The sequence below is a fragment of the Neopsephotus bourkii genome, unplaced genomic scaffold (assembly GCF_033783945.1).
Source record: "Neopsephotus bourkii isolate Nb327-2 ecotype Australia unplaced genomic scaffold, CSIRO-AGI_Nbou_v1 NB_359, whole genome shotgun sequence".
NCBI lineage: Eukaryota > Metazoa > Chordata > Aves > Psittaciformes > Psittacidae > Neopsephotus > Neopsephotus bourkii.
The window spans coordinates 1060863-1077340 of NW_026900865.1; the positions used below are offsets into that span (position 1 = coordinate 1060863).

Here is a 16478-nt window from a genome sequence, read left to right on the forward strand (position 1 = left end):
CTAACTGAGATTTGGTTTGGTGACCTGGAAGTGAGAGGTCCCACCTCCCCTGCCCCCCCCCCCCAACCCCTCCCACCCCTTAGTTTTGTGCAGGATGGGTTATTACATAGCTACAGTAAGACTGTGAAGTATGGTACAATGTGGCAAGCCGTTTGTGATCCGTGTTGATTTTATTACAAATGGTGCAGCATCAAGTTTTCAAGTAAGTTTATGTTTGTTTTTTAAAACGATGCACAATTGTCCAGTTTTTCTTTTAATTGAAACCATACAAAATAAAAATGCCCATGTTAATGTAGCTAGTTTCAGACAATACATTCAAAAACACTGAAAAACAAAGCCTCTCCAGTTACAAACATGAACATGTGATGTTACGGAGCCCTGACTTCTATTGTTACTCCATCCTTTTCCCTAGCATACCCCAGCCAGGCACTGTGGGTGGCTGAGCTGTCTACATTGTGCAAGATTTGTCGGCTGGACCCTGGGAAGAAGGGGAAGGCCCTATGCTAGGATTTGTTTTTGGAAGAACAATAGGTTTTGGCCTAAGAGCAGGAGGCTTCAGCTGTACTCCCATTCTAGGGGCCACCATGGGCTTGAAAGTACTCATGGTGTCACTGGAAGAACTGGTGCTACGGCGGATCTGAGGCTCGGAGCTCCTTAGAACGACACTGTGGAGAGGGCTGAGTGACTCCGTGGAGGTGGCAGGGGTAGGGCTGTTCTTCATTTGTTCCAAGGTGTCCAACACAACATCAGGGGCGTGCTTGGCTGAGCTTTGCCGCTCCAGCTCACGGAGCTCGTTCAGCGCCGTGTTCATTGTCTCTTCAATGTCCTGGGTCAGAGCACAGAGAGCAGCAGGTCATTCAAACTACTCCTGAATGCAAAGCATCAGAGGAGCAAAAGGACGGGGTGAAAAAATGCATGAATTAAACTGCCAACCATCCTCTCTTTAAAGAGTATTACAGCGCTAAAACCAATTTCCACCACATTTATTTGGAAGACATTATGATTGTCAAGATGGCAGCTTTGGCTGGACATTACAAACATCTAATCTGTTTATATGAGAGAATCAAAAAAAACAATTAAACCAAAACTTCAGGCCATTTTACGAACTGACTCTCAAGGCAATGGGTATTCGCTTAGCAGTGTTTTTAACTGTGAAGATTTCTGTCATCTCCTGTGTACTGGCAGCTGCAGGGATTTTAGTCCATTTGCTCACTCTTCACTAACTGCTTCCATTGTCTAGTGCCTCAGGTGTTCAGGATCCCTACTCCCTCAAATGGATGATAAAACCTGGTTTTGGAAGGAACTAAAGCTTGTGCGCCTATCAGCTCTTCTCTCCTCTTGTGACTCTGAGTTAAACCTTAAGCAGAAAAAAAATGCAAGGTATTGTTCAGTGAGCTTTTCATCAGAATTTCTGGCAAAATACTAAAAGAGCACACCAAGACACTAATTTACTACTTTTCAGTGGTACTGAGATACAGCTAAGCTTAAAATATCTGTTGTTTCCTGCTTGCTCGCAGTGACTTTCAGTTTTCTTTCTAATTGCCGAATGATCACGAGTCCAGGTGTGTAAAAAAAGTCAACAGCTTTAAGCCAAACAGCACTCTGTGTGGTTCTAGGAAGTGCATAAATAACAGTAAAATATAACAGTGACAACATTTACACTTTCTAACTGTAATACATGGTTCATCTTTCTGACCCAAGCATGACAGTCCCTGCTACCCCTTGCTGGAAGCAGAGTTTGAAAGCAAGCATTACCAGTACATTAAATTTTAAAACACGAGTGCCAGTGTTATTGTAAAATACTTCTGCAATCATAGCGTGCCCTCAGGGTGCCCCCAGTAATCAAGTTATCCTACCTAGGCAAAATGAGAGTTCTGCAGACAGCAGTTATCTATTTGCTCAAGAGCTGTTACCAGCTCTCTACAGCGGAACAATTCAATGTTCAGGGTGCTCCCTATTCCATCCTTCTCACCTCTTCACTGCCAGGAATGAGAGTGGGGAGCGTTCACATGGGCATAAGATGGCCCACGATTTACGCAGGTGCGATGGCTTGCACATTATGGTTCTTAGGCACAACTCCAAGCATCAAATGAACACATAGCATGAACTACGTAAGAACTATACAAAAACTACCTCAAATTCACAACACCCTGGAATGCAAATCTGTGCTCTGAATGGCAATGGTTGCTGCTAGTCAGTCGGAGCACTTTTCTACATACCATAATACTGTGAAATAATTGAACACTAATTACATGCAAGTTAGAATAGGCCAGCCTTCATCAGAGCACGGTGATTTACACAGCTGTTGTAATCATACACTATCCTACTGTTTCGCTTGGCAGAGGCAATTTCATTACACTATAACGGGAAATCATTTCTTTTTATTGCTTCTGCAACGTCTACTCCCCCTTGTGCTGCTTCTATCCAGGATCCCTTAGTGCACCTTCTTTCACACACACTCTATTTAGAAAGCTAAGTAGGATAATCTCCTGCACACCCACCCCTACCAGCATATATGCTCTGTGCTATGCTATTCACCAACGCTCCCTCCACAGGAAATCAGAGAGTGACATGAAATAAAGGAAACACAAACCTGAGCTATTGACTCTGGGTCCAGTGGTTTATGGTCATTGAAACCCGTGTACTGACCGGATGACGTAGATCTTCTAATCGGAGGGCTATCGATCTTCTTTAGGGAATCATGCCTACTGATGTTGGTGAGACTGCCATGGCCAGGCCTGCGCCGCCTCTCAGGGCTGTCGGCATTGAGGTTGCGATTTTGAAGGAGGGCTCTGGGACTGCAGTGAGTTGCCAGGCTGGGGGAACCTAGATCCACAGACGAGTTGGAGAGAGGGTGAGGAGGGTGTACGGGGCAGTGACCATCACTGCTCCTGCCAGGGCGTCTTAGAGGAGGTGGAGGTTCTGATCTCTTTCGTTGCCTGCACCAATGAAGAAGTGGTTATAGGACAAGTCACAGTGACCCATCATCAACACGTGGAGAGGTGACTGCTGTATAACCTGAGCTGTGTGCAGCACTACTGAAAACACGTTCTGCTCCAGCTTACCTTCCTGAATACACGTCGGAGTGACGGTCAGTGGGAGAATTCATGTCCTTTGATGATGACTTATCCTCAGTTATGGGTCCGCTGCTGGCCTCACTGTCTGCTTTCTGACTCAGTGTATCTGAGAAAGTATCATCCCTGAACAGAACACACAAGATGAGATGAGAAGTCAGAGAGTTAAGTGTGACAGAGAGTACCTTGGCACTCCCAGGTATTTACCCCCTTATGCTTAGGAAACCAGGCATGTTTTAATGCACTGCAGCCCCTCCATGTCTCCAAAAAACCCTTATAATCCTTCTGTTTACTGAGCTCTTTACATTTCATTTTAACTTTCCTGTAGGGAAGAACTCTGTCATCCTTGTCAAAGTACATGCTTAATACTGTAAAACAAGAGTTGAAGGCTGCATTTCTCCAGCCCTTGCTATTCTAAAGTTAAATGTCAGCAATTGCTGCAAAGAGACAGTAAAATTAAAATAGGTGCAGCAACAATTGCCCCTTAATGTACTGGGAACATACCCATAAACAAGGTAGCTTAGCCTAGCAGTATCTTTTGATTAAGAGCTGTCAATTCAGGGCAATAAAGACAGAGGCATCCTGCAGAGAAGGCAAATGTTTTACCTATCTGAGACTTCAAACCACTGTTCCATTGGGAAACCACTTTGTTAATTGCTTCAGTATGTTTTTACACCCCATTAACAATCTAGTCACACCAGACACTGCTTACATATCCTGCACCACTATGTATTGGTGAGGGACAAGGCCATCAATTCCGTTGTGCCTTCCTTCCCACCAGTCTTCAGATGCTCGGTGATAGAGCAGAAGGGAAGCTCCTTTCTTGAAAGAGAGTTCTCGTGCAGACCTTCCAATGTAGTCAAACTTTGCTATAGCTTCTATGGGCTCACACTCTGGGTACAGAGACAAGAAGAAGAATAGGTATCAGATTCCACATGGCTTATCTGCTCCTTTTGGTTTCATAAACCTCATTTATTGCATTTTCTCAGCACTCACTCTTATTGATCAGAGAGCAGCTGAGCTAAGGCAGACTTCAGGCAGTAGTTATAATATGTCCCTTACAAAGAAACACAGTCAATCTGTGCCACAAGCATAAAGCATCTGGGTTGCCTCACAAGCTGCAGAAAACATAGCAGCATACTCAAACATTACAATAGCTGCTGCTGGGACAGAGGCCTCTGCCTCCTGCTGCAAGGGCTCCTTCATGGCTGGGGCGTGGGATGGAGGCCAAAAAGAAGATGAACAAACTCAGATAAACAATCAGAGACCCGAGGAACCAGTTTGATAAAGAAAAAGTAAACTGGAGCATCTTTAACATGTGCAGTGGCAAAGGAAGATGGGATTTATCTGTTCATGAGTAGGGATACTTTGCTTAATTGGGTGATGACACTTCTGTGTTTTACATGACGAGCATGCAGACCTAGTGAAAACCTAGTCTTTTAGTCAACACTGAAGCCCAGTGCTTTAATCTGCTTCCTTAACACCCTTTTTCAGTGAAGCAGACACCTAAGGATGAGTCCTCCATAGGGACAGTCCCTGTGTGGACTGAAGCTGCCTGAAGCAGCTCTGCCTACTCCAGAATCCCAAATTCCTCTGGCTTCTGCGCTGGAGACTGGTATTTTCTGAAGTCAAACATTGGTTATAGCAGTCCTGGCTAATTTTCTGTCGGTATGCTGGTAAATCCAGCCTTACACTGGTGATGGACTCTGTCCTGTAACCTGTGCTTGGGTTGCAAACCTACTGATGTCAGTGAAGGGCCCCTGCGGAGGGTCTGCCTGCAGGAATCTTCAGAGCTGTGCCTGGACACTGGTGAAACAGCTATGATTTTAGCACCTCTAATTTCTTCTGCACAAAACTAAAAGTACCTGAGCTCTAACTGTCATCACAGTCTCAAAAAGGAAAAATCTGCAAAATACAGGTTTAAAAATCAAACACTTTACTGAATGCAATAACTCAAGAGTCCCCAAAATGACAAATTTCTTTACACAATTAGAGCAATATTTAGATGGAAATTCAACATCTGGGCTAATGAATAGCATAGTAACTTTCTGTCTGTACAAACTAAAATTGCTGATGCTGTAACTCCCCAAAGAACCGGGCCGGTAATGAAAGTGACTGTCCCCTTATGATAACGTTTTGCACAGGGATGTCTTTTTAAAATTAACTTCCTCCTGCAGCATGAAAACATAATGAAAGCACCTTTATTGAGGTTACACTTTACAGCTTGTTTCTTTAATAACTTGCCCAGCCTGCAGAAGGCTGCCTTGTGGTTTGCTGCTTCTGCAGTCAGGCTTAGAGCTCCTGACAGTGATGACCTGCAGGGTGTTTAGGAGTTACAAACTCAGAACCTTTCCAAGGATGGCAGGCAGTGGTATGGGGAATTCACTGCTACAAATGCAAAAGTAATGTATGCTGGCAGAAATGACTTTGATTATATAAGCGTCAATGAGAACCTAGCAATAGCAGTATTAACTCCTGAAAATGCACCCCTACAGCATGGCTTGTTGGCAGCATTCCCTGGTGGGTGAGTGGGAGATGATAGGCTTCTTGGTTTGATGTTTTTTAGGGAAAGAAAATGTAAAGGTGGCATAGGAAGAAACATTCTGTAAAACTGGAAAATGTTTGATGCTGGTGTATATATATTAATATACAATCTTGCAGTCATTTCTAGATACTATGTCTGTGGTCTACCTCTAACAGAAAGTACAGATGGGACAAAGCAGCTATAGGCATGGAAAGACCCCACTGCCAAACGACAAGAAAGGAAACTAAACATGCCTATTTATTTTGCATTGTGTTTAAGAGGGCAGTATTATGTTGAATGGCAATAATACAACACTGACAAAAGAACACCGTTTCTATACATATCATGCATGTTGCTTGTGGGATTCATTATAAGAAGGTATTACTGGGATTAGGTAGAACTGAAAAGGAGCAGATGTTTGTATGAACACGCTGTTCTCAGATTGCAGGTAAATTATGGGTTATGGAAGAGTGGGTCAAGAATTCAGAAGCAAAAGCTCCCAGCTTTCAGAGAGCCACTCACTAACTGGTAATACTTTAAAGAAACCCCAGCTGAACAAAAAACCTTTACAGCAAGTAAGAAAATCCCAGCTTTCCTGTACATATTTTCCTTTGACATTCTCTGAAGTGAACTGGTAACGGTCAAGGGTACTGGATTTATTGATAAATCCCTACACTGATTATCTGTGGGATTTCCCATTTCTCTGCTAATTTCAACAGACCACGCAGTATCCACATTTGAGCATACAGGTCTTTCTATTTACAAATTAATGGACTGAACTAGAAATAGCTCTATCTCCCTCAGTGGAATTACACTAATCTAAGTCTGGTGCATGACGGGAATCTGTTTTTTGTATCCTTCCATTGCCTGCAAGACTCACACACTTTCTCAGAGGTCTGCCCTGGAATCAGCTGTATGAATTGGTAATGTACCCATAATGGATGTGACTTCTGAGACATGCTTGTTAGATTGCCTGGGTAAGAAATCCCAGCTCCTCAGGGAGAAGTGCCCAGTAAATCTCACACAGTTTTCTTAATAGAGGAAGAAGTAAGCGCAGGCAGGCTTTACCATTTTGAAAGGGGCATTTTCTTTGCTTGAATGTTGCTTCTACATGGACAGGGCAAACAGTACTGAGGCTGTACTTAAACAGTAATTCACCTTGTTAGAGGTCAAGCCTCAGTAGTTAAAACCAAAGTACCATGACAGTTACTTCTAGAAATAAATGCATTTTTAAAAGTTAAGCCATTTAATAATCAAGATTTACTGAATGACAAGCATTTCCAAAATGAGTGATGAAAGCTAAATTTGGGATCTGTAACTAAAATCTGTGTAGTACCAAATGTCTAATGGTAAAATTGACAGCTTGGAGGGCAATGCGATTGCACTGCTATGTCCACACTGCGAGCATCTGCCTACAACAGCAAAAGGATTTGATGACATGAAGTATCTCACCAGCTATCACCTCCAGTGACTCAGGTGAGGCTATGGAAGTGAAAAACTAGGACAAACTGAAGAACTGTGGGAAAAGCTTCGCTGCTTGCAAGAGCAGAAAGGGCAGAAGAAACCCAAGTGCTAATTTCAGTTTGGGGATTGGAGTGCCAGACGTAGCACTAACCTCCCTCCAGGGGCGGTGGCAATGAAGTGGCATTGTGCTGCCCTCTCTGCTTCAAGGCACGAGGAGCTAAGGAAGAGGGGAGACCATCCTCTGCACTTCTTTCTTGGGTGGAGGTGAAGGGGGTGGGTTGCTCTGCCCTTGTTCAGATGTACCCTGGCTGCTGGGAACAGAGTATGTCCAGGGAAGACACTACCTCCCAGTGTCTTTATCCCCCTTCTGCACCCCATCAGGGAATTCCCTTTTGCTTTGCAATTTCCAAGTCCTGTCTCCAGGACAGTGGTTCTCTGGCTGGGGAACAACAGCAGCAAAGAAATGTTGCAAGGTGCTGACAGAACAGAATGTGGCAAAATGCTGATCACAGCATGCACTACTGAAAAGTGGGGAAATTACTGTGTGTTGGGAACAAAACAACAGCTTACAGTCCTATGTGTCCCTGTAATTTTTGTTTCCAGCAGAACTACCATCTCAGTTTTTACCCTATGTTTATGAGATACCTATGAACAGTGTGATATTAATTATATGTATGTTTCCCCAGGAGACACCTATCTATTTAACTTCCTCAGGAAATTCCCGCTTACTTCCTTTGAAAACAAACCTAGCCACCCTTTTCCATGTGCCTCCAACAAGAATAAAAAACCTCCAGCAAATCAAAGTTAAAGGAAGTATGCTAAAAACTGCTTCAGCAAAGCATGAACAATATCCTGACTCTTTACTATACAGGCACTTTCAGGTAAAGGCTCTTCTGCAGTAAAACGACAGATATTTTGTGCATCAGATTCAGCATAAATGTTCTGAACTTCACATTTTCGATTTCATTTCATTCCAGATTTAGGAGAAAGAAGAAACTTAGGTGTTTTCCTTAACAGGGACAGTTTCTGCACATTTAAAGATGACTGCAAACACTACAGTAAAATGTGTCTCCTTCTCTTTCCTTTTTCCCTTTCCAGTGATCAACAGAATTACAAAACACTCCTGTATGTGATGCAGACTTGCTAATCTTTACCTTTGCAGCAGTATTTTGCCAGATTACAAATATTTTCGGGCTAACATTTCTCCCTAAACACAAATGCCCACTTCCTTTCTCAATGAGTTACTTAAAAACGTGCAATGGGGCAACACGAATGAAATTCCAGACCAATCTGGTGAGCAAATCCCATGTCTTGAGCAGTTACATCATCTACCAGAACTTTGTCCTGTTGACAGCTATTCTCTTCAGGGTTTCTCTTCACCAGTAACACAGTCATACCATAGGCAGCACCACAACAGGAACGTAAAACTGTTATTATAACACTGTGGCGAGGTAGAGCCCATGGTCATTGAGGCACAGGTGAAGCCTTCACTATGTGAAGCCACAGTCCTGCTCCTCTGGATCCTGGTGGTGTTTTAATCTTTCCTAGTCATGAAGTAAGTGCTTTAGAGTGCTGCTGAAAAGCTGCACTTATTTTCCATACCCATACTGTCTCTCAGTTTGGTCACAGAACCCCAAAACTAGCCCCAGCTGAACCAGTGTGTCAGCACACAACAGAGTGTGTCAGGATTTCACTGCTTCACTTGTGCTCTAAATGAGAGACAGACGAACTTAGAATCATAGAATGGTTTGTGTTGGAAGGGACCTTATAGCTCATCCAGTTCCAACCTCCCTGCCATGGGCATGAACACCTTCCACTAGACCAGATTTCTCAAAGCCCTGTCCAGCCTGGCCTTGAACACTGCCAGGGATGGAGCATTTATAACTTTCTTGGGCAACCCATTCCAGTGCCTCACCATCGTCACAGTAAAGAACTTGTATCTTCCTTGTATCTAACCTGAACTTCCCCTGTTTAAGTTAGAACCTATGACCCCTCATCCTGTCACTACAGTCCCTGAAGACACTTCTTCAGCTTCCACTCTTGCTTCATACCTCCAATGGAAGAAGGAGCTCTTATAAAGTGTAGCTATACTATCTTGGGAAAATAAAATGCAATTATGAGTTTGTTCACACCATTTAGCAGAGCTGTGCTGTAGAAAGGTGAGGGGTCAGCTCTACAGAGCTGATCAAGAGGAACCATGTACAGGCTATCTTGCAAGACTTCTGGCACTCCCTACTGTGGGTGCAGGCATGGGTTTACACCCCAGGCAGAAGATTAACACTGACTTCTCTCCTATCCTCAGTTTCCCACCGCCTTCTGGGATGCCTGCTCACCCAACTGTCCCTCCTCTCCAAACATCTGCAGTGATAGACTGTGCCTGCCCCTCCTCACCATGGCAAAGGGGAAGAGACAAGCAATCTGTCACTGACAGCTTGTCTACGTGGCAAAGCAGATGGGTTTAGCTACAGTGGAACTATGTTTACATTGTTCTGTGTGCAATGGGACCAGTGTAGCCAGGTTTCCTATAGATATTCCTTCCTGTTCCCCTTCCCTATGGCAGTCATCCCAGTCGCTAACCAGTATCCCTTATGACATACTTTAAAAACAAATCCCCTCTCTGTTGTAGCTCTTTTCCTCCCCTTCCTCCCTGTCTCTTCCTCTTCCTCCTTCCACACATCCTCTGAGACAGACAAAGGGAAGCTTAGCTAGGGTGCTAACTGCATGTGTGCTGGTTGCTCTCTCTGGCTTGCCTGCTGGCCAGATATGCAGTGAGCTCATGCTGCAGCTCTTCTCTACAGGATTGTTATTCTGAAACCTCCACCTCTAAATGGCTACTAATCGTCAGGAAAATGGGAGCTGCTTAATAACTGTGCCACCTCTTTCCATCTGCAACACTTGCGTGAAACTGGGCAGAAGTTACTGGGAGGGCCACCTGAAGGATGGTTCAACTGAAATATATCACAGTCAATACTCCTTTAGGAAATCTGGCTAAAAAGAATTAATATAACAGAAAGGCATCATTTTTTCCCATGGATATCTACTGCAATCAGAACTGTCAGAGTATATGTGATTAATATTTATAGCAAACGACTATTGTTCAGAAGTTTCACTGTAGGGGGTCACACATGTTTTTCAGTAGCTATAAATCCTTTCAATGGAACAGCTTTAAAATTCATACCAAAACAGAGTCCACTGAATGGCAAATATCCCTTAGCTGAAATACTTAAAGACACAGTTGATAGGTCTAGTTTTTGCAGACAAAAGGTAAAGGGTCTCTAAGAATGTAACACTATATCAGAAAATAATATGTGCTGACTGAAATAGTTTCTCTCTTGCCCTTCCTGTGACTGTGCAAATCAAGAGAGAACAAGGAAACAGCTGGTCAAACACAGATGAATCAGGGTGAAAAAGCACACAAACAGAGATTAGAGATTCTGGCTTTCCTACAGAACACCAGGACTGAAATCCCCTTCTTTCAAATAAGGCACAATGAGGAAAGGAGGAAGGTCTCCCGCATGAAACACCTGTAAAACTTACTCCCATCAAAGGCACAATAATGTGACAGACATACCGTCTTCACTGGTGTGGGGCTCTGTACTAGCATCCTGGTCCACTTCCTCTAATGTACCATGTTCGCTGTATGGGCTGTCACTGAAGGGAAGCAAAAGGTTGAGCACAGAAACACACATATCAAAAATATGCCACCCCAAGAGATTATTTAAACTTATTCTTGCAATGTTATAAAGTTATGTGCAACATAATTCTTGTGACATTCTATGAATACATAGTTACTAAAGAAGCCTACATGCTCTCTTTCAAACTGCATCTTCAGTTATCCCTAAGTTTCCAGAACCTTGGAATCCTTTATAAGCAGCATGTGTGTGTTGCTAGGAGAGTGTCCTGGTTTCAGCTGGGATAGAGGTAATTTTCTTCCCAATAGCTGGTGCAGTGCTGTGTTTTGGCTGAAGTGTGAGAATAATGTTGATAACTCACTGATGTTTTAGCTGTTGCTGAGCAGTGATTATACACTGTCATGGTGTTTTCTGCCTCTTACCCCACCCCATCAGTGAGCAGGCTGGGAGTGAACAAGAACCTGGGGGGGGACTCCCTTTGATCCTAACTGACCAAAGGGATGTTCCATGCCATATGGTGTCATGCTCTAAACTGAAGGGAAAGCTGGTTGGAGGCTGCTGCTTGGGAACTGGTTGGGCACTGGTCTGTGGGTAGTGAGCAATTGTACATAACTTGTTATATATATTCTAATTCTTCTATAATTGTTATTAATGTCCTTATTATTTCCCCTTCCATTTCTGTACTATTAAACTGTCTTTACACCAACACATGAATTTTACTTTTTGTCCCTATTCTCTTCCCCATCCCACCAGGACAGAGGGGAGTGAGTGGCTGTGTAGTGCTTAACTACCTGCCAGGTTAAACCATGACAGAGGGGAAGGGAGCAGAGGGAAGGCTTCATAAGCTGAAATTTGTTAATGTGGTTCACGGCCAGAGAGCCAGTTTCCTACCTGTCTGTGTGCTCTGCACAGTACCCCTGGAATTCCTGGATGAACACAAGGGTAGCTTACTCCACAAAATGTAGGGAACCTCATCACGATTGCCTTTTGCTTCATGTATTTTTATAGCTAACACTTTCCTATCTGACTTGAATGTTATTTTAGTTTCTCTGCATACTTCTACTGTGTGCAAAAGTAATTCTGTACCACAGGAGTTTTCCAGACAACCAGCCTAATGAGTTTGTTAAGGAGATAGAAGGGTAATAAGTATTCTGACTTACCAGTAGTCATCTCCAGCCATACATTTTTCGTACACTGGGCCATCGAGTTCTTTAGCATCTGGAAAAATGGCCTCATGATGGATGATGATAGTTTTGATTATCTCATTCACGTGTGCCTGACAAGACACCTGGTCTTGTATGTCTGGAACAGGCATCAGGGTTGGCCCAAAACAAATGGCCAGGTTGTATGGATCCATCATGTTTTCATCACTGTACTGAGAAAGGCTGTTGTAATAGAAAAACCAAGAAAAATTGTCTTTTCCTCTATGACTAACCTTATTCTGGAGAAACCTTATTTTCCATCACAATTTAGAGATTTCCTGTTCTCCTTGGCACTTAATCCCACATAAGGTAACAAAACAAAAAAGGAGATTTCTTCAAGAGGCTATATACATTATAAAGCCAGTTTATAGCATGAATATGTATGTATATGTATGTATGTGTTCTCACACCATTGTGTTTAGCGTATGCAACCTAAAGGGCTAACGTAAAATGCATTAGCTGCTGCTGCTTCTATCTCATTGTGTTTAACCTTGGAGGCCCAAGTGGACTGGATGCTACGCGGATATACATGCCCATAATGTTTCATCAGACCTTGACACATCTTTTCCATCAACTGCCTATGTAACTTAGGCAGACTGAATTGTCCTTCTGGAGGCAACACAGAGAGGCTGTGGATTCTCTGCCCTTTGTGGTTCTGGACTGGACATCGCCTAGAACAGCTTGATCTAACATTAGAAGCTTTGAGCAGGATGCTAGAGCAGGTGAGGTCTGCCATGAGGTCTGACGATTTCATGTGGCCAAGCAGGCAGAACTGCATATGCAAAAAGCAGAATTGGATTTGCAGAAAGTCACACTATGGGAATGTTTTTTCCTGTGGATGCAACAAGACAATTTGGGAGTTAGCCTGCTTTCTGAATTGCATTCCTGTGGAGAGCACAGATGTAGTTAACATGATTGTGTAACAGGTATAGCCTCATAGCTCTGGTCAATCTGTATGTCTAAGTAGAGGCCAAGCTGTGATATAAGCCTTCAAGACATTTACACAGTGCCTTTCTGGGGGCTGAATTCGTGCTTCAAAGGAATGGTAATTTTCATAACACTTTAGATCTCTGCCCCTCTTTAAAATACTGCTTGAAAGAGGTTCAGAAATTACCAGAAGAAAGGAAATGGGAACAGCTGTGAATGCAGGCATGCACACATAACCTGGCTGCAAAGATCCTGTTTCTATAGGAACAGACAGGATGGATGAAATGGGGAAGGTCACAAAGACAGAATGAATCAGCAGAGGGCAAATTTAGGAAAAAAAAGGAGGAAAAAGGCAACATGAAAACAGATACATTAGCAAACAGACAACATGGCAGCTAGAATCGGGGCAAAGTGCACACTGGGGTCAGCAAAACCAGAGAGGGCTGTGAAAGACTGGAGGATGAAACAGTGCAATTGCCCAACCTGTCCTTCATTTTCTGAATGAAGAAAACAAAGGAGCTTTTCTGGGGTGATGAAGACACAAACACCACTTTCCTTTTCTGACAAAACCCTCCTTCCAGCAGCTGCCTGCGTTTTGCAATGTGAGAACCAAGATATTTTATGTCAAAGCATACACACTGGCTATATGTCCTCTATCCTGCTTGTCCTTTTAGCAGAATACAGAAGCAGCAACACAAAATCTCAGCCTGGGGGTGTCTAGCACCAAATAGGCAGCCTGCAGTGCCTGTGCTGCTTGAATATACTGTTTATTTTTATTGTCAGGAGATTGAAATCAGCTTGAGATAAGGACAAAAAAAGAATATTCTGCTTTTAAATTGCATAAGCTATTTTTAAGGCAGTTACAGTTTGTGTTTGTTAATTTTCTTATGAGCTTTTTTTGTTACCAGCTTCAATGCTGTAACATAGTGTAGCCTGCACTCCCCATGTCAGACAACACTTTAATCTGTCTTCTTACTACTACTACTACTACTCAGATTTGGACAAATGGAATTTTAATTTGAATGAAACCTGGTGTTTTCCTTCTATTTTCATTGCCAATTAGAAGAGATCATATTTTGTGCTAAATGGAGCTTAAATGTAAATTCTACATAAAGTATGAATAAACCCAAAGAACTTCAGTACAATCAGAGGAAGGCTGATAAAGATACTGTACCTCAGGGAATTACAAAGCACTTACTGGTTAAGGAAGGCGAAGAGGTATCTCATCACTATAAGGACCGACCTGGGCAAAGTAAGGAGGAGTTTGCGGATGTTAAGAGCCCTCTCATAGAGATTGTCTATTCCTGCAATCAGAAGAAAGTATTTTAAGTCCCCGTTCATACGATGGTCTAACATAGCATTCAGTCAGTTTACTCAATTTGACTCTATCACCACACGTCCCTAGCCAGTATCTTCTCATTTTGACCTATTAGAAAAATAAGTTAAAAGTCCTGCATTTTGTTAAACCCACACAGTTTAAAAAGTAACATTTTTAAACATAAGAAATTAGAAATCTGCCTAAGTCAAACCCTGGCCACTTGCTGAGATGGACATCTCACAAACCCATAGTACCTCAGGGAACCGAGGAAAGACGTTTGCCATCAGTTTCAAATACAGATTCATTCTCTTTACTTGAACGCTCATATCAGATGTAATATTCCAATCACTGAGCCTCTCTAATGAGTTTTCTTAATCAAACGTCCAGCTGTAACTCTCAGAATGGCAAATCAGATGTGTAAGCAGTGCTGCGGGGGATGAATTTGTGTTTCAAATGAATGGTTATTTTCATAAAACAGTGTTTGGTTTATGGTTTTACAGTGTGTAAGCAACAAACACAAAGATTACATGTATTTTCCCAAATGACTTTATAGCAGTCCACCAAAATTCTTCTGAAGCCAGCAAAACAAGGTAAGCTTCATAAAAGCATCATTTCCTAATGTCTCATAATAAGGATGCATTATCTATCTTCTGTGTTGGTCAGAAAGATTATGTAGCTGCAAGTGGGGTAGTGATGGGATAAAAGCATAAGTTGTTTTTCAGAATATGTAATATATCACTGTTTTACTCAATGTGTTGTCTGTGTAAATGACACTGTTAGAAACAACCCAAAATTTCAGCAATGCTTTTTGTGTCAGCCAAGAAAGAATGCTGCCATTAACAACATCTAGGGGAAACCTCAGCAAACTACATGAGAAATACTGTCCAGTGGTACTGGACATCCAGAAATTTGGAAATGAGAAAGAGGAGCTGATTCCAATAGCTGAAAAGACAACTTTACCATAAAACAAGGTATTTAAGAGCACACATTTAAAAAGAATTACTTACATATAAATGTTCTACTGTGAACAGAGTTCCTGGTGTTTATTTGTGCTCTCTGGTATGGCTATTTCTACCAACTACCATTTGTTTGTAGATGCAAAATATGTGTTGACTTATGGTTCTTGGAATAACTGGTGTCTAGTAATTAGTACTTTGGTACCAAGAACTAAGCATGAGCAGAGCATGTCCGGCAGCAAGACTTCTGTTTACCATGCGGCAGTGCTGGAGTGCAGTAAGAAATACCAGTGTAGTAAACTGGGGTGGGTTAGGGGAATGCGGACTGTGGTACCCACTGCAGGAGCAGCAGAGCAGAACTGACGGAGGTAAAACCCCATTCCCTGGCAGAGCAGCTGAAGGCTGGAACAGTGGCTCTGGTGAGCTGCCGCGGAGCTGGTGGGGAAGAGGACCGCTGACAAGTTGTGTAATTTATAACCTAATGAGTCAGTCTGAACCCAAACTCTAGCAGAAAATCAGTTCAAGCCCTTACACTTTTCTCAAGTGGAGTATGGGACTTGAAATTTATGTTTCTGTCAAATCTGGGCTGCATGAATCAAGCAGTATTTCGGTTACTGGTTAAGAACTGGACTCCGTGGCAGGATGTGCTAAGCCTGGGAGCTGCTTGCAGTGACGATTCACAGAGCAACCACAGTTTTCCTCTCCCTTTCTAGTACATACAGCATCTTGGAGACACCAAGTTTTAGTGCAAGGCCTTTCTCCAGCTGCCTAAACTAAACCATTCCCAATGGAAGAAGCCTGCCTATATCAGTCACGGTGCTTTCTGAGTCTCTGGCTCATCTGACCTTGCCCCTGACAAGCCTGTCTGCAAATCCCTCTAGACAGAGTTATAGGTCTGGGTGGTTTTGAGCCTGTGTGCGTGTGCACAGGTAGATTCTCTATGGAGTGGGGCTCAAGGAGGAAGGTCCAATGGTTATGTTTTTCCATAGTCCTGCCTCAACAGCACTGCTGTAGGGTGCTGTGGCACAGCTTTTCCACTGTCTGCTGGATGCAGGAAGGTGGGGGAGAAGTTGTGACACAGCACCAGGACCTGCTTTCTGCATTACAGCCTTGTGCTGCAGACCTGCCCATTCCAGCCAGTTCTGGAGACAGGCCCCAGACCAGGTTCAGTCATTGCTGAACTGTAATCAGACCCAAGAAATGCACTGGCTGGGCTCCAGCTGTGTCCAGCGGCTCCTTCCAGCAGTGTGCTACCTGTCTGGATGCAATAGCTCTGTCCAAACTCATGAGCTAAAGCAGGATGGGCTATAGCCTTGAACACCAGGAGGCAGCTACCATGCAGTACCTGTCACACTCTCCAACGTGCCTGTGGTCTGTGCCA

At 43.2% G+C, this 16478-nt stretch overlaps 1 protein-coding gene across 2 annotated transcripts in view; it reads right to left on the reverse strand.

Moving 5' to 3' along the window:
- Positions 1-237: 237 nt before the first annotated feature.
- The window catches only part of SRGAP1 (SLIT-ROBO Rho GTPase activating protein 1), a 143630-nt gene continuing 127389 nt past the window's right edge, over positions 238-16478 (reverse strand). For both annotated transcript variants that reach the window (XM_061348516.1, XM_061348515.1), the window contains exons 16-22: positions 14022-14127; positions 11855-12079; positions 10634-10713; positions 3787-3967; positions 3066-3200; positions 2594-2939; positions 238-826 (exon numbers count right to left, since the gene is read on the reverse strand). In XM_061348516.1, the coding sequence (XP_061204500.1) occupies positions 449-826; positions 2594-2939; positions 3066-3200; positions 3787-3967; positions 10634-10713; positions 11855-12079; positions 14022-14127 (1451 nt within the window). In that variant the 3' untranslated portion in view covers positions 238-448. The remainder of the gene's footprint in view (positions 827-2593; positions 2940-3065; positions 3201-3786; positions 3968-10633; positions 10714-11854; positions 12080-14021; positions 14128-16478) is intronic.